Raw genomic sequence first — 19,704 nt, 5'->3', positions numbered from 1 at the left:
TAATTTTATTTATTTATTTATTTATTTTGGTACCAGGAACTGAACTCACAACCTGGCGCCTGCCAGGCAGGTGCTTATGGCGCTGAGCTAAATCCCATGTCCTTAATTTTAATTGCTTTAAAATTAAAACTACTCACATAGTACATGTGAGGCCCTGTACTTGCTACCAGATGTGAGCCCAGCACTACAAAAATAAAATTTAACTAAACTAACCTGGACAGATTTTTTTTACAGTTAGAGAATCTAAATTACCTTTAAAAAATTTACAGACACACTTTTGGACTAACAGGCACACATAATTATTGAAAGAAAAAAAATTGAAGTTTCTTCTTTAAGGAAAATAGGTCTGCACAGATGGCAAATAAACCCAGATAGACATTTGGCCATCTGGGTCCATATACTAAGTAGGAGCTTAAAACAGTGGATTTTCCCTAAAAGGAATCTTAAATGCAAGAAAAGAACTTTCAAATTTTACTTTATTTGCAATTATACAAATTAATTATTTTAACCTTTACTATAGTAGAGACACATAAATATAATATACATTTAGGAATTAAATATAATAAGTCAATATGACACTATATAAAAACTCATTCATGCCCATCAGATTTCTCCTTGGAAACGGATGAACCTTGTAGGGAGATTGTCCACAGGATACACAGTGGGGCTGGTTTTCATTGTAGGAGGTCCATTTAGAAGCTGCCAGTCACAATGCCTGGCCAGGTCTACTGTAAATATTTTGAGAAGAATTTTTGCGAACTCTTTGCCTACACAGCTCCTAAGGCCTCCTCCAAATGGAATGAAGCTGAACCTGGATGCATCCTCTGGGTGAGGTGGCATAAATCGATCAGGATTAAATTCCTCCTTGTTAGTGAAGATGTCTGCTACATCATGAGTATCACAAATACTGTAGATAACATTCCAGCCCTTGGGAATTTGGTATCCCTGTAAAAGATGAGGAAGTTCCAAGAGTTGACACACTGGAATTTAGCTTTCATCCACAAAAAGCTATCACAGGTATCCTTGGGAGGTACTATGAGTTAAAAAAGAGGAAGGGAGACAGGGATTCATTTAGGCTACTGAAATGACTCCACATAGTGCAGACAATGTCATCAAAACATGAGGAATTTAAATTAGGGCCCAAGGAAACAAGAATAGGTTTTAAACTATAAGAGCAGAATGAGAAGGCCAAGTTGGGAGAACTCTTAACTTACATTTAATTCAAAAGTCTTTAGAGCAACTCGAAACCCTCCTGGAACTGGGGGGTTCAGGCGGAGGGTCTCCTTAATAACACACCCAATGTATTTCAGTTGCTCCAAAATTTCCATGTCCAACTTGTTGTCCTGATTGCTCTTGCAAAGTAAGCCCTGTCAAAACAGTCATACAGAGGTGAATGATTATTTTCTGATCCAGTAAAATCAGTTCAGCAGACATAAACAGGATGAAATTCAAAGAGCCAAAAAAAAAAAAAAAAAAAAAAGAAAGAAAGAAATTCAAAGGGCCTCACAATGGGACAATGTGAGGGAGAAACAATAGCTAATGACCATTTGCACCCACATTCACTGTTTACAATTCCAAGAGAATGCTGCTTACCAGATAGAAGGGTCAAACTCTCCCACTCAAACACACTCACCACCACTCCCCACCTTAATCAGTTATTTGTACAGATCACACTATTCTTGCCCTTGAACACCCAAATCCAAGGAAATGGAATTTATCTGCAAAAGGTGGAAGATGGTCAAAAATACAAGGTCACACCTTGCCCAAGTAAGATCAAGCTCAAGATTCCACGCGTTTCAATTCACAAAGCTGATCTCTCCTCACTGGCCCATTCACCTTGACCCTGCACTTTAAAACTATTCAGCTTACATACTCGCTGGGCAGTTGGTGAGAGAGTAGCTGAATTTCTAAGCTAATAGGGAACCCCTACCTTACTCTTCAGCTCCGCTCGAACCTTCTGGAGAACATGTGGGTAGAGCCCCAGGTAAGTGATCAGAGATGTGGCTGCACTGGCTGTAGTTTCATGTCCTCCAAAAAGAAGTTCGGTTGAGGATTGCTTCAGCGCCTAAGAATGCAGTAACAACATTTCACAGCTCTGTGGGCCAGGGATGCAGCTCCGGAGCAGAGACTTGCTTGGCATATGCAAGGCCCCGGTTCAACCCCCCGCACTCCGGAGGGGGGGAAATCTGCATGCAGTTTTCACAGGGATTACTGAGAACCGAGCTGTGGATTACTGGAGGGAAGGCTAGAAAGGCTAAAGGTTTTGCTGATAGAAAACCAAGGAACTCAACATCATTAAACAAAGTGCACGGTCTAGTTCTGCTGGAGACAGAGGCTAGTAAGATCCCGCTCTTTGGAACCTCCTGAGGCAAAGCCTTGGCTTAAAAGATCGCCAGAGGTTCTTAGCTAACTTTTCGCAAATTCCGCCTTTCCCTTAGAAACCTGGAGAGACTAGGCAACATTCCTATTTCCACTACAGCCTCTTCTAAAGTTTTCCAGACTGAATGTCAACCTTTGGGATCACTAGCACAGGTTCTCACTGAGAAGCTGGACCCCAGGAAAAGCAGGGAGCCAACCAAGAGCGCTTCTGTTTGAGGCCACCACTCACCTGCATGTCCAGCCGCTCTCCTCTGTCCCAAGAGTGCTCAATCAACAGCTGCAGAGCGTCTTTGCAAATGCCTCCTGTCTCCCCAGCCCGCAACCTGCAGATCTTGGCGCGAATGTTCTCCTCGATGCGCGCGTGAATGAGATTCCGCGCCTTTACGCCCTGAGCGCAGAGCGTGGGCGACAGTAAGCCCGCACTGCCGGGCCCCAAGCCTTGCACCCTGAGCGGTGCATCCCTAGATCCTCACCCAGGCTGCCACTCTTACCCGGTATAGCCCACTGAAAGGCACGTCGATGGGCAGCGAGAAAAGATTGCGGGTCATCTCCTCAAAGGCCTCCACTAGCTGCTGCTCGTCCTCCTCGCCACCTGCGGGCCGAGGTTCACAGCCTAGCAGGATCCGCATGGCGATGCGGAACATGAGGCGCTTCACTTCAGGGTAGACCAGGAGGCCACGCTCGCCGCAACTCAGCCATTGCTCCAAGCAACTGTTCACTTCTTCAGTGATCACTGGCACGTAGCACTGGAGCGCCTCGCGGCTGAAGGCCCGCATAATCACCTGAAACCCGAGGAGCAGAGAGCTTTAAAGTTCTCTTTGCCCCTCTCCCCTTCCTGGGCACCTCTTTCAACCTCAGCCCCTCCAGTCCCAACGCACATCAGGGCTGGTAACGCTGGAGTCAGGAGAGGTTTCCGAGCCACATTTTACACTGCTAGTGCTGCCTAGCATCTATCTGCCCCCCAATGAATGGGGTTTCCCCTCCCTGCCCAGGCGTCGCCACCCCGCCCTCACCTTCTTGCGCTGCTTGTGTGACGAATCGTGTAGGTTGGAGAGGCAGCCAGAGCCCAGGATGGTTCGCACGGACGCAGGCCAGTGGACCGACACGAGCCGATGCTCTCCAAGTAAGATGCGACGTACATTGTCTGCACCCATCACCCTCACCGTGGGCCGCCCAAACAGATGTGTCTTGTAAATGAAGCCGTATTTCCTGCGCTTCATCAGCAGGAACTTCCTCCGCTGTGAGGAAGGTGGAGGAAAGAGGCGGGCGTGAGGGGGCGCCGAGGAGCGTTGCGCCTCCAGCTAGCCTTGCTTCTAGCCGCAGTCGCTCGCCCCACCAGGACGCCTACCTCAGTCATCAACAGAGGCGGAACCAGGCTCCGGAAAGGTGTCCTGTCCCGCCCCAGGCTCCCTTACCTGCAGCACCATCTGCAATGTTTCCCCAAAGAAAGGGAAACCCATAGTCCCGGGGGGTAAGGGAAGAGCGCAGCTGCGGTCGCGGCTGCTCGTACAGTATAAGTCCCACAGTTTGACTGCAGCCAGGAAAAGCAGCAGCGGCAGCACGAAAGTGCAGAGCGCACTGGCCAGCAGCGCTGGGAGCCCCATGGCACGCTGCGCCTGCCACGCCACCTGCTGCCGCCTCTGGCGCTCCAAACCCCGCCGCGCACCCCCTTTATAGGCCTACCAGGTTCCTGCCCACGTTACCTTGTTCAATTAGTTCACTCAAAGTTCATCTTTAATTGCGGATTGGGCCCCTGGCTCCTCCCCCCGCGAGGCGCTGCCCAAAATGTTTAACCGTTTGTTCCGCGCCCAGGCAGAGGCGGCGCAGCGGCAGCTTCCCTTGGAGCGCGCCTCCTGGGGTGCGGGGCAGGAGCACCGCCTCTCTCATCCAAGGTGAGCACGCCTCCCAGGGAGTAGAGAGATGGGGGCCTGGGGGTGGGGCGGGAACTCTGAGCCCTAGGCTTTCAGACTGTCCCTTTGAACTCCCTCCCGTCAGGTCCCACAGGCCACCCTGACCCAAAGCCGCCCTCGCCGCCTTCCCATCCGCTGGGGAGGCAAGGAAAGTGTTCAGGAATCATCATCCCGTGGAGCAAGCCGCAGGTTCCCGAGTCTTCCAAAAGACCCCAAGAGAGTCCTGGGCCATGATCCAAGCAAGAGATGGGGATTCCAGCTCACCACCACCTCCACTCACCGCAAGGAAACCACCACTCAAGTGTTTCAAGATCCCACATAAGGTGCAAGTAAACCTTCGGGTCCATCGGGACCGTGGGTGCCACTCTACAGAAACTTGATCCCCTATTCTGACGCCCCAGTGACAGACCCAATGGGCAATTTATCTGTGAGGAGAGATCTCAGGCTGTGTGATGTGGCCAAGTTCGGCGCTATTTCAGTGGCCCTGGGGCTCGCAGCCACCACCTAGGCAGCAGGAAATGGGTCCTTTGCCCTGGCAAAATAAGGAGTCGTCGGAGACAGAGGCAGGAAAGCCCGGAAGTCCTGGCTCCATATCTGTTTCCTGACCTTGAGCAAGTCATCACGACGCATCCTCCTGTCTGTTCACTCACCCCTCGGATAGAAGCGGTATGCTCAAAGTCTACACCTCCCAAAAGGAGGCCTCTTTCCAGCTCCCGGCTCCGTGCTTACCAGACTGCATTATGGGGTGGACGCCGGGCTTCCCCCTCTCCCAAGCTCGCCAGCATAAAGCCGACGTCCTCACCACGGTGAGAGCTTCTTAGCCTAAATCCAGGATTCTGCTAGCCGCTAACTGGAGGGAATTCGTACTGGGAAACGCGTTCTCGGACTTTGCCCAACTTCAATTAGCAGCTCCTCTGGCCAGTACCTGAGCTCGAACACTGCAGGGTGCGCACGTGAGCTCTGGACTTTCCATCTGGCCAGGCCACACTGCTTAGGACCAGTCAGGGACTCTGAGGTTTGGGCACTCAACGCAGCAGGGAGCCAGGAAACGAAACCGCACGGTACATCAGTTTAGAACTGTACGCTGGCTCCCGGAGAAGCACACGTCCATGCGCCTTGGAAAGCGTTCCCTTGATCCTGAGAAATGTTAAGGACGTAGCCCACCTGCGTGGCCCCCAAACTTGGAGGGTCCTAAGAACCTGCCGGTTCCAGCAATGCTCCGAGCGGGGTATTACCCTGGGTGTGTTTCCCTGTCTAGCGTTTCAGCTGTGAAGAGGCTCGCATTGCTGTTTCTTTTGTTTAGGGACTGTAAGCGGTGAGCCGGCTTCAGAGCCGCAGTAGCTGGAACCCCGGCAAACCGCGCTAGAGGTAATTCTCAGAAATCTGGTGCCCGCCCCTTCCTAGAGGACTTCTGCTGCGGTGCAAAGCTGGCGAGCGTGGGGCGTGACCTGAGGCCCATTTCCAAGCGCGGCCTGACCCGCCTGTGACCCCTGCAGGCCGGACCCTGACATCTGACTGAACCCTGCATGCCAAGTTCAGTGCGCGGCCGCAAGATGAGTGCCCTGGAAGTTGCCACAGAAGAAAAAAAATTTTAAATATAATCTATCTGCCCATCGCGACTCACGGGAGCGCCTGGCATGAAAAAAATTATATGAGAGTGCAAGATCATTAACGAACCTCTCAAAGAGGGGAGTAAGAATCAATAAATTACCAACCCAATAAGACTTTAATCTAGAAACCTAACCAGGAACTCCTGGTTAAGATGGGCTATGGTGGTGGGGTGGCTGGGAAACAAAATTTTTCCAAAATATTTATAGAACAGCCTTCCTATTTCAAAGCCCCCCCCACACACACACACTTAATGGGTCTGACATTTCATACCTGCTGTTTTATCTGCTTGGAGGCCTCACTCCAGACCCCCAGTGACTGTTACTTCCAAAATCACATGTTGCCTCCTCTGAGATCTTCCCACACACATACGGTGGAATTTAGTCCAGAGCACTCCCTACTAACAAGGCTGTTGTATTTTCTTTAAAGCATTCATTGCCACTGGACAGATTCTTGTTCCTTTTTGTTTTCTAATCTACTTATTGACTGTGTCCATGAGCATATCAAACCCAGGAGGGTAAATCAAGTCTAGAAAGCCAAAGAACCATGTCTACTCCTTCCGCTGACAACACAGAGCCGGTAAAACCCATGTAGTAGCAATGACTAATTAGACTAAAACTGTGGTGACCACAGACTTCCAGTTAGGCCAGACCCCAAAACAAGTAAACTAAGTCCTTTGGGACCATCTTAGCTATCCTAGCTTCTGACAGGCCCCTCTTCATATTTCTATTCTCTCTCTAAATCAGAATTTAGCCTCTTTTCCCAGACCCATACTTTTTAGACCAGGGTCAGTGTTTTCAAAAGCACCCTGAGGGTGGTCCTGCCTCTGTGTGGAGTTTAAGGCCTGGACCTGTGAGGGCTCTGGGTGATGAACTGCCCTGTGCTGGGGTTAAGGTGGTGTCAGCTTGGCTCAGAGAGTCCATGGTGCTCTTGAGCCTGCGGTGTGCCTTTTCCCTTTGTGCCCCTGGATCCACCTTAAGCATAAGGTCAGGAGGGCATTGGTTTCCTTATGGTTCACTAAGCTGGTCAGCTCAGGCCTGGGCTCTGGGTGGCAACTTTCTTGGCTCCATACCTGCCCAGGCCTGTAGGAAGATGGGTGTCAGGTTGAAGTAGGCTGTTGGGAATGATGGCATAGAGGCCCTTGACTTTGATTTAAAGTGGTGGGAACTCCTGGTTAAGATGGGGCAGACAGTAGTAGTTAGGTCAGGTTAGGGTTACCAATGAAAAAACCAAAGGGCTGCACCCTACATGAGCACCAGTCCAGAGGACAGAGCAGATAGGATAAATGATGGGGGGAGGGGGACGGGATGCTGTCCAGCAAGTCCACTGCTGGCTCTTCAAGCATCAGTCTCTCTGCTTCTCAGTTTTTCTGCATAGGATACTGAAACAATAAACTGGGAAGTTTCTGTAGCAAGCTCCCCCTGGATAATTCAAAGCTGAGTTTCTGGGACCACCTTTAGGAGGGAAGTCAGGACAGTTTGGATACAGGGATCCAAGCTTCTAGTCTCTCTTGATATGCACTAGGGTGGGTCCTTCAGGTAGATCCTTCCTGGGCCTCCCCTGCCCACCATCTGCACCTTCCCACCAGGGAACAGCTGCACAACTAAGCCCCAACCTCCTTGCTCAATCGCTGGCAAGAAACTTTATTTCTTGGCCTTCCTGTTTTTGGTACAAATATCCCAAACCTCTCTGATTATATCTCAACCTCTCATAAGGGATTATAGCACAACATCCCATGAACCAGCCTTAGAGACATCTCTGTGTATCTATTCTTTCCTGTATAAATGGGGAGATTAAATGCGTTCTTGAAGGAGGAATTTTTCTTTTAAGAAATCTCCAGCAGATCCGGTGATGTTGAGCCATTTAGAGTCCTGGCAGCCTATGCAGTTCTAAGTTTCCGCCAAGATGGGAGAATGGCCAAAGCTTAGCAAGCCAGAGGCCAGCTGCCTGGGGCTCTCTGTTGATCTCCCTCTTGGTTGTGTCTTCCTATTGTCCATTATCAGGCCAGGGACAGCTCCCAGTATCCCGCTTCCTCCAAAGGTTTGCTCTAGGTCTGGCACTAGCTACACACACCACTCCCATCCCACCACCGCCACCACCTGCCCGCCCAACCATGTGTCTAGGATCTATGAAACCTCTCCCCACCTTGCCCCACTGCTGCCAGAAGGTGAATTGGAGCAGTCGGTTCTCTCCATCTCTGCTTTGAGATCTCAGGATGGGTTTAAGAGGTTTGACCCACATCTTGCATTTCTCCTGGCTCAGGGTGCAAGCAGCACCTTCCCACTGACCAGAGAGCTTGTCTTGTTCCATGACTGTAGCTTGCTTGTCCTCCAGCATCAAACTGCTTTCGATTAAGGTTTATTGAAAAACTGAACCACCAAACGAGCGTGTCCCTTGCAGTCACTGGGCGAGTCTTGAAGTGCTGCACAGGTCAGAGCTGTACCCCATTTTCCATGGCTGCAGGTACAAGCGGGTGGAAAAAGAGCCGCAACCCGTCCACTGGGTGGACAATGGGCACTGTTTGCATGGCCGGGAAGGCGGGTGTAGCCAGCTCCCAGCGCGCGGTGCGTACCAGCTCCACAGCTAGCAGTTGCAGCACTGCTTGTGCCAGTTCCTGGCCAAGACAGCTACGCGCCCCGCCGCCAAACGGGATGTAATGGAAGCGACTGGAAGTGCCCGGTTCTTCACGCGCTGCGCCAAAGCGCTCCGGGTCAAAGCCTTTGGGCGGGCTACTGTACCAAGTGGCCATCTCATGAGTGTCCCGGATGCTATACATCACGCTCCAACCTTTGGGGATCTGGTAACCCTGCAAGGAAGCAAGGGAACCAGCCTATGAGACACCTGGAGACGACCCGAACTGACGGCCCACCACCCGGGATCCCCCAAACGGGCATGCAAAAGCCGGCAGGAACTCATGATCAACCCAAAAGCCAGGAGAACCATCCAGCATTCAAATGTCAGCGTCTTCACTGGTTAACCGTATGCCTTAGGCTTGATGATCAATTTTTCTGAGCCTCAGTTCTTAATTGATAAAATATTGAATCAGCTGTGGTGTCAAACACCTGTAGTTCAAGCTGAGAGTCCCAAATTCGAAGCCAGCTGGGTCAACTTTGTGCAACTCTGTCTCCAGTACCAAAAGAGGGAAAAATTCACTTTGTTGTGAGAATTGAAAAAAGTGTCTGGCACATATTAGTGTTCAGTAAACAGCATCTAATTTTTTAAATGTTTTTTCTTTTGACGTTAAGTCAAGAAACCTATATTCTATTTTGCACTTATCAGGTGCCTGAGATGACCAGGTGACCAGAACCCCCATTCCTCCAAGTCAATTCCTTTATAAATTTGTCTGTCCTTCTAATTCATCAGCCGAACAATAATGTTCAAACGTGGTGACCCACTAAGAAGACCATGAGATACTAGCAAGTCCTTAAGACTGCTGCCTGTGTTAATGTCCCTAAGTTGTAAGGCAGTGTCCAGCTTGCTTTTGCTCATCTCCAGCTTTTCCAAGCATTCTGCTCCATCCCACTCCCTTTAGTGCTAGGGCTTCACACACGCCAGGCGAGCGCTCTGCCACTGAGCTGCAGCCTCAGCCCACCCAACTCTGTGTGCATGCATTTGTGCACGCCTGTGTGCGTGTTCCAACCCTTTGATCATCCGGCTGCCCTCACCTCAGAAGCTTTCAGATTTCCAAAGCCTCTCTGGTGACTTCCTGATGGGTGGAGGTTCCTCCTCAGATTCTCACTGAGGGGACAGAGTACAGTGTCTTGGAATCCCCCAGGAGGTTTTCTCTGCTGTAGTCCTCAGTTTCTTGATCTGTACACTGGAGGACAGCTAAGACCTTTTCCTGTTCTATGTCTACCCTCCTTTCTAATCCTCCCTGGTCCTCTTTTCTCTCCCCTTGTTTCCCTAGGCCGGGTCTCAGTAGGGCATGCCCACACACGCACAATGAAATATGATTTCCAAGATTTGGCGTCGGAGATTCATCTAAACATCCACCTTTGTCTGGGCTGTTTCCTCTCTCTGGTGTGCTCTTCTCACTCTAATCCTTCACTGTTCCAGTTCAGATGCCAGTTCTGAAATTGTTTTGGTGTCACCCAGTACTAAAAATCACACTATTTGCTCCACCATTTTTGATGGGGATGTGGGTCCTGGTTTCCAGCTTCTCCTCAGGGTCCTGGGCAGAATTCCAGTCCCCCATCCCCATCGGGCAGCTCATGGCACTGTGTAAGGAGATGCCCACTCTTTGCCTGGAGCCACCAAGCTGAGAGGCTCAGTGCTCAGACGACTGCAGTGACACCCTTTCAGGCAATGCCCTCAGCTTGGCTGTGCTAAAACCCCAGTGCTGCCATTTCTCTGTATAGCCCCATGTGGTGTCTCAGAGCTGGAAAGCTTTTTCCAGAGAGGAACCTGAGGCCCAATGTGAAGATGGAACTCTCCAAAGTTGTTCAGGGATGGGGGATCAGATCTGGCCCTTTACTTTGCCCAGCCTGGGGCAGCCTGATGAAATCACTTAGATTTTACTTGTATTTTAAATGCCGTGCTTCCTTGGAAATCAGCTTTAGGTGATGAGGAGTGGGGTACAGCTTTTATACCCTACTCACTTACTGGCTGGGGGGGGTGCTGTTTAGCAAAAAGTATGTTTGTATTTTTAAAACTCATCTCTAATTGAGTTGTCCATAGAATGCCGCAAATCTGAAGTCTACAAAATTCCTAGCCTTGCCTGCTCACTGGGCGCCAGGTTTTGCACACGACTCCCAGAGATCCAGAAAGTGGGAAAGGAAGAGGGACACGCGCTTGTCTCCACGCCCTTCTCCCACCCAGCACCGCCGTGGGGCTGTGGGCAGCCGAGGGGGCGCGGTGCGCAGGAAGGCGCACTTACGTCGAGTTCGAAAGTTCGCAGCGCTGTGCGGTAGCCACCCGACACCGGCGGCAGGAGGCGCAGCACCTCTTTCACCACGCAGTCCACGTAGCGCAGACGGCCCAGGGAAGCTAGCGTGAGGTCGGGCTGGCAGCTGCATTCCAGCTGGGGCCCCGCTGCCCCAGGCCAGCAGCTACAAGCGCGCCCCAGCCCCTGCGCCGCCAGCTCCTGCTGGATCTTGGCAATGGCTGCAGGGTTCTGTAGTAGCAGCAGGATTAGGGACGTACTGGCACTGGCCAAGGTGAAGAAGGAGGCGAAGAGGAGCTCCACAGCTGACTCCTACAAGAGAGCCGGCTGAGTCTCAGTCACTGCCCCACCGCAGAGCGCAGTTACTACTGCCCTAAGGCGAGTGAGCGGGATATGCTATCGTGGCATCTATGAGTGTGGATTCTGGACTCATGGAACTAAATTCCAACGGTCACTTGAGAAAGTCACATAGAGCAACAGGCAATATTAAGATTTATCCACCTGCTTGGGGGGAATTTCTAGAGATAATGGTAGGAACTTACTCTGTGCATTATACTTAACGCTTTAAGTGTGATTTCTTATTAGAGCCTCAGCCTAATCCTTGAGGCACAATTATTCCCCCCTTTTTCTTACAGGGTTGGAAACCGAGGCTCGGAGAGGTGCTCAGGGTCTGGACAGCTAGAGTCCTAGCAGCCAGGTTCGGGTGTCTGGTGCTCCTAGTGGTGTTGCAGTGAAGAGACCAAACCAAACACCTGCAGCCACAGCGCCAGCCTCACATCAGTGCCCGCCTCTGCCTTTGTCATCTTGCTTACTGCAGTGGTCTCAGTACATCTGTAAAGCTTTTCCTGGTCTGCTGTGCCCAAGAAGGGACACTGTCCATTCTTTGTCCAAGAAGGACGTCCTCACTGCCTGCCTCTTGTCCAGTGTCTTCCTTCCTTCCAGCACTGGTGCTTGTGTTTATTCTCTAATTCCTGAGTTTCTGGGGTGAATATATATCTTCCCCTTCTGCACCTGGACAGCAGGGTCACTTGCTCATCACCCACTGCAGCATAGTATCTGATACTGAATAAGTACCTAATGAAACTTGTGGGGCTGGGGATTTAGCTCAGCGGCATAAGCACCTGCCTTACAAGCAGGAGGTCGTGAATTCGATCCCCGGTACTGATAAAAAGGAAAAAGAAAAAAAATGTAAAAAAAAAAAAAAAAAAAGAAACTTGTGGAAGAAACATAAAATCCTTATGGGAAGCAAACTGTCAGCCCTGCCTTGGCCAAGGGGGGAAACTGGGATGGGAACTTCAGAGCCCACATCCTCCCTGCCCAGCTTAGTCTCCCTCGATGTCCAGGCCATTATGGAAGATTTCTGACAAGTGAGTTTCTCCGTGAGAGTGCTGTTTCTCCCTATTGAGTCCTCTCAAGGCAGAGAAACTATCCACTTCTTTCAACATCACTTCCTAGAACTGCCTCCCTCCCCACTATCACAGAGATTCAACCCAGGGTCTTCACTTTGAGCTGTCTGTCTATCTATCTATCATTCTAAGACAGGGTTGTGAACATTGCTCAGGCTGGGCTCAAACGTTCATCCCTTCCCCAGGGCTCATAAGTCTATTGCTTATTTTCTCCAACCCCTTTGATGACTCCAGACTTCACGCCACCCAAGAGAGTCAGGATAGAGATTATTCATCTCATTCTCAGAAAAGAAACTAAAGTTGAGTTCTACCTTTCACTCACTGTCTTGTAGAAAGTGAAAAATTGAGGCCCAGAGAAAGGATGCAGCTGTATATGGAAGACTGAGGTCTTCCTATTTCTAACTTTCCACTGATTTCTATATTTCACTTCCTTTTGATTTCTCAAAAGGCACTGGGACATTCTAGAGCTTTTTCCTTCTGTATAAGAAGATCAGAGCATACTACCTGTGCTCTTATCTGTATGTAGGGAAGGAGTCTAATTTCCAGGAGATCCCGCAGTGGTGGCAAAACAGGCAGGTAGAGGTGCCAAGTGCCAGCGTGTCTCATGAAAAGTTGATTTTAAGGAAGAGGAAAGGAATTTTGAGGCTGTGGAGTTTAATCCTGAGCCTCTTAGATTTTATAGGAAAAGAGAAGGTGGCTTTATAAGGCAGGAGGACAGCAAAGCAAAAGCCATGGGTGAGAGACTGGCAGGATTGAAGGGGCAGGTGAGAGGCCAGAGCTTAATAAGGATAGGCTCAGAATTCATGGCATTAGTGCTCTTGGAAGGGTGCTTAGCAGCCAAGGGGTGTGGCTGAATTATAACCAGAATCCAGGACCCCCAGATGTACTTATGCCAAAGGAAAAGCAGTGGTTAGGGATGCAGCAAAGGTGTGGAGAACTGCTGGACACAAAAAGAGGGAGGAGGGGCCGCCCTCTGCCTACCTTTAGCTCCTGCACTGAGAGCTCCTGGCCCAGCTCCCTAGCGCTGTGCATGATGAGGCTGAGGGGGTCACCTGGCTCTGCTGCTTTGTCCTCACGAAGCTTCGCAGCAATGGCCTCCTCCAGGTGCTGATGCAACTGGTCCCTGGCCCGGATGCCCTGATGCACAAGAAGAGAAGGCAGATGGGGCAGACAGGCTCAGGGCCACGCTTGGTCACCTGCTTCAAAATTTTCTCAGGACCACACCCGTTCTGCTCCACTCAGTTAACTCCTGTTGTTCATCTCTTAGCTTAGTGGCATGCCTGGCACATAGTAACGCTCATTAAATGGTCAGGAATTTGTCCACTGTCAGAAAATATTTTGTCTAGCTTTTCATAGTCCCCTTTGAACAAGGCAGACAGTCACTGTCATCTTGGGGGAAGGAAACTGAAGCTCAGAGGGGTCAAGAGATTATTCAGAGTCACATAGCTGTCAGTGCCCAGCCTGGTACAGGGCTTCATCAGGGTAGAGTCACAAGGTAAGGCTGTGCTCTTTCTCTACACAGTCTTAGACTGGGACACCACACACCAGTGCAGAGAAGGGATATCCAGGAAAGCTCTGACTTAGAGGACATAGTTGGCTGCTCTAAGTATCAGCCTCTGTATGGGGTGAAGAGAGGGGATGAAAAAGGTTGGGATCCCCTTCCAGGATTCTAGCCACAAGCACATGAAAAACATTTTCCTGGGAAAATACTTAAATTGAGCAAGTGAGTTTTGTAGCCAGAAATATTCAGATCCTGTATTTCCCCCAACTGGCTGTGTGATCTTGGTTAAATCATTTATCCTCAGCCAAACCTCTTTTGTCAATAAAATGAGAGTAATAACATTTTGCAGGCTACAAAACACAAACTAGAAAGTGTATCCAAGGTGATAATATACATGACCCTCAACAATGTATCTATTATTTTTATTCAGGTGGCTAAAATCCAGGGAATCTATACAATGATAAGTCCCAGGGTATCAGGTGATGTGTATAATCCCTGCACTGGGTGCCTGAGGCAGGAGGACTACAATCTCAAACCCAGTTCAGGGAACTAAGTAATGTAGAAAGACTGTCTCAGAAAGAAAAAAAAGCTGAGGATGTAGCTCCTACAAAGACCTTGGGTTCAACTTCCACTGCAGGAAGAGGAAAGGAGCAAGTCTCAGGGATGGGAAGAGGGAAGGGGGGGGGGGGCTCCTGATGCTCACTGAGTTTGAAGTCTGTAGATTGATCCAGAAATTAAAGGGCCCAGGGCCCCAGCCAAACAGCCCCCCAACCATGACTGGCTTGGACTGACTGAGTTGTGGGGTGTGTCTGAGGCTGTTCTGAAAAAGGGGTTGAAGGACTGGGTACGGAGGTGTCGCTCTGGCAAGGACTGACCGACTAATGAGACATCCACCATTCAGACCTTCTTCACTCAGACAGAAAATGAGAACAAAGCGGCTCTGGCGCCCATCACCACACCACATCACCTTTCCACGCTGGTCCGTGCCTCCGTCTTCCGGCAGGCTGATGAGTGCACTGCTCCTAAGAGCACCTTATCTCAATTGGGAGACCCGCACTGCAAGGCAGAGCCACAAGCGTAAGTTCTGCGGCAGTACCTTGCGCAAGCCGCTGAAGGGTACATCCAAGGGCAGCGAGAAGAGATTCTCCACCAGTTGCTCGAAGGTCCGGGCCAGGTCGGCGCACCGTGCCTCATCCAGTCGCAAACCCAGTAGGATGCGCGCGGCCATGCGGAAGGTGAGCGCCTTAGCAGCCTCATAGACAGCTACTGGTCCTGCAGCAGCGCACCAGGAGCGAACCTCATGCCGCAGCGCCCCCTGCAGGCGCGGTATGTAACGCTCCAGTGCGGTGCGGTTGAACAGGCGCGCAAGGACCTGTGGGGAGCTTCCGGATCAGCGCTGGTGGCAGGGAGCCTGCCCTGCTTCGCGACTCCAGAGGAGCCATAAGGTCAATTCTGGGCCCTTCCTCTCCTTAGCGACATGCCTCTAAGTTTGCTGGCTTTTGCTCTCTCCTTCCTTCTAGTTCTACTATGATGTACACAATCCCTCCCAACCATCCAGGCTCCAGTTGCTACTTCCCCTACGAAGTCTTCCCTGACATGTCTAGATCTGCGTCTCCAGCGCTTCTGATGTCACAGTCATAGAAGACCAGAAATAAAAGGTGCTGACAGGCCAGTCTTGGCTTTGGAATTCAAACATGGAGGATATAAGGGACTGGCGCAAAGCCACCTGCTCTTAAGGGGGGGGGGACTCAGTTGGGATTTGCAATATATCTCAACATCTGGCTCCGCCCTTGCGCACAGCGAGTGCCTGGGACCGAGGACCCTGTTTTCCCAGGGCCCGCTCACCTTGCGCCGCTGCCGGTGTGGCTCACCAACCGCCCCCAGCAGTGTGTTGGAGCCTAGCAGGATGTGCGCGCTCTGGGGCCACTGACTGCGCACCAAGCGGTGTTCACCTAGCAGGATGATGCGAACGTTCTCAGCTCCGCTCACTCGGATCACCGGCCTGCCCAGTAGGTGCGTCTTGAAAACTGTGCCATAGCGCTCCCGGCGGGAACTGTGGAAGCGCGAACCCTGTAGGCGAGGTGGAGCTCGGAGCGCTGGAGTATCACCCAGGGGGAGGAGGGTGGGGCCTGGCGCAGGCCTCCTAATTGCCACTGGGTAACAATTACCTGCTTCAGGCTGGCGCATTACTTTTTACAGAATAAGGTGCTAAATAGGCCTTGCAAGCTTACAGAATGTAGATACTCTCCTTCTTGTAGGTAAACTGAGGAAATCGAAGTTCAGAATGGGGGCGGCAAGGATTCAAGGCTGATTCTAGGCTTGCAAGACACACTCCTGAAACCCTTCCCAGAGCTCAACTCAGTTTACTCCTGCGTGAAGGTCACGTCTAAATATCTGGGGAGAACTGCGGTGACATGAAGTAGTCTTTTTGGGATCAGAGTAGCTAGGCAAAGGCAAAGATTGTGAGTGGTCCCCAGAGTACCGGACAATTGGGAAGGGACTGGTTAGAAGCCCGGTAGTGTTTGGAATGAGGTTACAGCGAGAGCCACGCAAGAAGGGGCCGTGTCATATTGCTGGAAACGATGAACTGCTCACCTGAACCAACCAGTGCAGCGTTTCGCCGAAGAAGGGCCAACCCATGGAGCCCTTGGGCAGGGGCAAGGCAGAAGCCGGGTCCCGGCTCAGCGTCCAGCGGAGAGTCCAGAAGTGCTGAGCCAGGCCAAGCAGCAGGCCGGCACACAGCAGAGCGACGCCTGCCGCCCCCAGCAGCGACAGGCAGCTCAGCCCCCAGGAAAACATGATGAGTCTGCGGGGGAGGGGAGCCTAGGCCACTCAGAGGGCAGAGGTGCGAGTACTGGGATGCAAGCGACACGCAGACCTCACCTGTTCCCTGTGAAAGGACCCGCGGCTTGGGGGGCGAAATTCCGTTTCCAAAAGCAGACTGGCAATGGAAGGCGGCCATCCAGTGCGCCCTTGAGAGCATGCTTTTCACAAGCTCCACGCACTCAAGAGTATTTTCCAGGTTCCCAGTCCGTCTCACACCCAGCACCCGCAGGTTACTCCCACTCCTCCCTGATCAGGCCAGTGATCCAAGCTAGAAGCCCAGAGGAAAGGCAAAGCGAGGTGCAACTCACCAATGTTGCGCACTATGGCTGAGCTCGCAGGGCAGCAGACCTCCTCCACTCTTAACTGCGTTCTCGGCCTGCCCTGGACACATTTATATAGGTATCGCTCCCCCCTTATGGACTGATCCCGGTTCACACATCGTGACGCGCCTACGCATATTTAAAGCACTCCGTTCAGGGTAACGATTGGAGAGAGCGGGTAGCAGTCGTTCTGAGGGGCTGTGAGTAGGGAGTGGCCCCTGGGCAGGGGGCAGAGCCCCGCACGCATCCTCAGGCGGGGCTTGTAATTCTGAGCCACAACTTTCGGACTGTGTTAACTCCAGGAGTGAGTGAAGTCTGAGGTTTAAGCCCGCAGCTTGCGCCCTGCGACAGCGCTCCTAGTTCATCCTTAGCGTCAGGCTTTTCTGGGATCTCCACCCTCGAGCTTCTAGACGCCCTCCTCCTGGCCACTCCAAGATTAAAGGGCTAGAGTCGCTCCCCTTGGCTCCGTCTCTTTCGCAGAAACGGGATCATCCACTCCGCTGGCATGTCCAAAGCTCCTAAGTGATAGCTGGGGCCCTGGATCTCTGATCTGACACTTTAGGAATCCTTCGAGAGATTTCATTCCTGCCATAGCTTTTACAAAGAAGCCCAAAGCCTTTGTGAAGCACGTATGCCCGGGAGCCTCTCAGGTCGAAAGGACTAAATTCTTCTCCTTTTCCCTCCCTCTCCCAAAACCACCCTAAGATACTTAGTCTCTGTGAATGTGTTTAGGGCTTTGTGTCCCACTTTAAAGCTCAAATGCCCCAGGTCTCCTGCAGCGTCACAGTTCACGGAGTGTGGCTGGATCCCAAGTACCCTAGAAGGCTGGGTAAGTGAGGCACAGCCCCCTTCCAAGTCTTCAAAGACAGAGCTACCTGTCTCTCAAAGTCCAGATTTTATTGTGTCTGAAGAGTCACCAGGTTTTTGTGTGTAATGTTTTTTTAAAACTTTAGGATGAAGAACATGCTTTTTGTTCTGTTTGGCGCCACTCTCATTTCAATAATTAGGGAATAATATGCCTTTTCTGAAATTTTAAATCAGGAAACTTTGAGTAGACAAAATAATGGATTTCAACAACTTGCTCAATCTTTAATATTTCATCACAAAATCGAGATGTAAACATAGTTCTTGACACTTGCTTTACAGAGTCAGGTATAGTTTTCTTACAGGTATAAATCCTGGAGACGCAAAAGGAGTATTCAGCATAAATACAGCATGAGGAAATAAAGGTCAGATTTAAAGATTTACATTGCCATTTGGATCACCTCAACTTACACAAAGAAAAACATGTATTTCTTTTAGATTTTCCACTCTTCCAGCTGGTTTTGTCTGTTTCCACAGTGAGGCTAGAGTAGTGAGATCTACTGTTGGAAGAAAGTAACCTGAGTCCTGTGGTAGCTGATGTGTGCAGGAAGGGTTACCATGTACTCCAGTCCCAGCTGCACCTGCAGCAGTTAGCCCCCATTAACTTTTCTTTCCTAACTTGAACCAAACCAAACCAATCTAGACTGGGGTTAACTATAAGCAATAGAGAAGACACATCAACTCTGAAGAGCAGAAACAACACTGCACCCTTAGAAAATCCAAAACATTTCCTTCATATTCAGAACGTTTAAACTAAACCACCAAGTAGAATAAATAATTTACATTCTTACTGAGTTAGGTTTGATTTCAAGGAGTCTTAAAGATGTGTATATTTCCCCTTTAGAATGGGCAGAATTAAATTTTTTAGCCTAACTAAATCACACGGAGGTGAAAATAAAAGCTAAATCAGAAAATGACTGTGAAATACTGCTGTACCAGACATGATTGCATTCCAAAACTGTACTTAAAAAAACACACATCATTCAAGTTTAAACAGAAAAAAATATTTATAAGTTGAGGCTTAAGTTTTTCTAATGTATTTGCAATCAGTTTCATATACAATTTTTGACTTGATTTATGTATTACAGTTTTGCCTTATTTCCTCTAAAATTGAAAAGTCAATTTTTCCATATATAAAATAATATTCAATTATTTAAAAATCCATATAAATGATATTTATTATAATTTCTTGTTTAAGCCCTCATCAGTGTGTTCTCAGTGCTGCATTTTTAAATTCTGTAAACAAAGTACTGTATCATGACCCATGCTTGTTAGAGACCAGTGCTCAGTCATGGGCATCTGGAGTCACTGAGTGCAAACAATGTGAAGTCTACGTGTGCTGGGACATACCATTCACCAAACTTCTCAGCTGCTTTACGACCGTCTCTATCAGCTTCTGCTTGTCTCGGTCATTCTTTCTGAACTGAGCAAATATATTGTTCTTTTTGTTAGTATCCTTCATCCTAGAAACATGTGAATGAAGAAGCTTAGCAGAAGGAAATAAAAACCTATGGCTGTCACAAGTACAATATCTTGGCGTTTCTGAATTATCTCATACTAAATCCCACACTTGAAAAAATACACTTCAAAGGAAATAGGTCCTTATAAACTCACAGATACAGAAATCATGCAAAATTAGCATTTCATTTTGCATTTGACACAAAGTGGTAGTTTTGCATTGGTATATAAATCTAAAATACTTTATTTTCAAATATACTGTTTTCAAATATTATACTGTTCTAATATCATTCCATTAAATATATTAAAATATCCATATAGATTCTGTAAATCACATTCATATTAAGACAAAGTGAAAGAAAAAATAGCATTAGAAATTTAAAACAGCAATGTTTTTGCCTCAGTAGTGTTCTGTGACAAGGTAAAATAAAATTTATATTTCTTAAACAGTTCCTTAGTTTCTTCAAATCAAATATACCACAGGTACTTTGAAATGTGAAAATATATTTTAATTTAAAAATTAAAAATTTTAAGTGATGCTTAAAATATG

The 19,704-nt window shown here is 49.4% G+C and overlaps 3 protein-coding genes and 1 long non-coding RNA gene across 11 annotated transcripts in view; 1 reads left to right on the top strand and 3 right to left on the bottom strand.

Annotated features, from left to right (window-relative positions):
• Positions 1 to 458: 458 nt before the first annotated feature.
• LOC100720480 (cytochrome P450 26A1) lies at positions 459 to 8,258 on the bottom strand. Of its 5 annotated transcripts, none has more exons than XM_013143831.3 (7): positions 8,043 to 8,247; positions 3,393 to 3,617; positions 2,871 to 3,161; positions 2,609 to 2,767; positions 1,931 to 2,065; positions 1,215 to 1,367; positions 459 to 945 (listed from the first exon to the last, which is right to left on the bottom strand). In XM_013143831.3, exons 1-7 carry the CDS (start codon positions 8,232 to 8,234, stop codon positions 604 to 606), a joined length of 1,497 nt encoding a protein of 498 aa, XP_012999285.1. In that variant the 5' UTR covers positions 8,235 to 8,247; the 3' UTR covers positions 459 to 603. The 5 variants fall into 5 exon arrangements, with proteins under 5 accessions (XP_012999285.1, XP_005000239.1, XP_003462439.1 ...); XM_005000182.4 differs by lacking the exon at positions 8,043 to 8,247 and adding an exon at positions 4,083 to 4,219; XM_003462391.5 differs by lacking the exon at positions 8,043 to 8,247 and adding an exon at positions 3,795 to 4,033.
• On the top strand, positions 4,137 to 6,345 carry LOC134473794 (uncharacterized). Its single transcript, XR_010044220.1, has 2 exons — positions 4,137 to 4,271; positions 4,375 to 6,345. It is a non-coding gene; the product is annotated as an uncharacterized LOC134473794 (long non-coding RNA).
• On the bottom strand, positions 8,243 to 15,873 carry LOC100724891 (cytochrome P450 26C1). The gene is made up of 5 exons (XM_023561589.2): positions 15,532 to 15,873; positions 14,783 to 15,058; positions 13,167 to 13,322; positions 10,774 to 11,091; positions 8,243 to 8,703 (listed from the first exon to the last, which is right to left on the bottom strand). Exons 1-5 carry the CDS (start codon positions 15,871 to 15,873, stop codon positions 8,329 to 8,331), a joined length of 1,467 nt encoding a protein of 488 aa, XP_023417357.2. The 3' UTR covers positions 8,243 to 8,328.
• Positions 15,874 to 17,896: 2,023 nt separating this feature from the next.
• Exoc6 (exocyst complex component 6) overlaps positions 17,897 to 19,704 on the bottom strand; it is a 182,446-nt gene continuing 180,638 nt past the window's right edge. For all 4 annotated transcript variants that reach the window (XM_063239365.1, XM_013143813.2, XM_063239366.1 and 1 more), the window contains one exon: positions 17,897 to 19,159. In XM_063239365.1, coding sequence (XP_063095435.1) covers positions 19,027 to 19,159 — 133 coding nt within the window. In that variant the 3' untranslated portion in view covers positions 17,897 to 19,026. The remainder of the gene's footprint in view (positions 19,160 to 19,704) is intronic.

The sequence above is a fragment of the Cavia porcellus genome, unplaced genomic scaffold (assembly GCF_034190915.1).
Source record: "Cavia porcellus strain 051 isolate PalLab524CR breed Dunkin Hartley unplaced genomic scaffold, mCavPor4.1 scaffold_28, whole genome shotgun sequence".
Classification (NCBI taxonomy): domain Eukaryota; kingdom Metazoa; phylum Chordata; class Mammalia; order Rodentia; family Caviidae; genus Cavia; species Cavia porcellus.
Note: the sequence above shows the minus strand (reverse complement) of the source record. Positions and strands in the feature narration are given on the sequence as shown.

Coding starts and splice junctions, on each gene's coding strand:
- LOC100720480 (XM_013143831.3), bottom strand. CDS start 8,234: ATGCTGGAGGACAAGCAAGCTACAGTCATGGAACAAGACAAGCTCTCT. Junction 3,162..3,392: donor CACACAAGCAGCGCAAGAAG/GTGAGGGCGGGG, acceptor CTCGGGTTTCAG/GTGATTATGCGGGCCTTCAG. Junction 946..1,214: donor TAAAGACTTTTGAATTAAAT/GTAAGTTAAGAG, acceptor CATCTTTTACAG/GGATACCAAATTCCCAAGGG.
- LOC100724891 (XM_023561589.2), bottom strand. CDS start 15,873: ATGCGCCAGCCTGAAGCAGGTAATTGTTACCCAGTGGCAATTAGGAGG. Junction 13,323..14,782: donor CCTTCAGCGGCTTGCGCAAG/GTACTGCCGCAG, acceptor CTTGTGCATCAG/GGCATCCGGGCCAGGGACCA. Junction 11,092..13,166: donor TCTCAGTGCAGGAGCTAAAG/GTAGGCAGAGGG, acceptor GCTCTCTTGTAG/GAGTCAGCTGTGGAGCTCCT.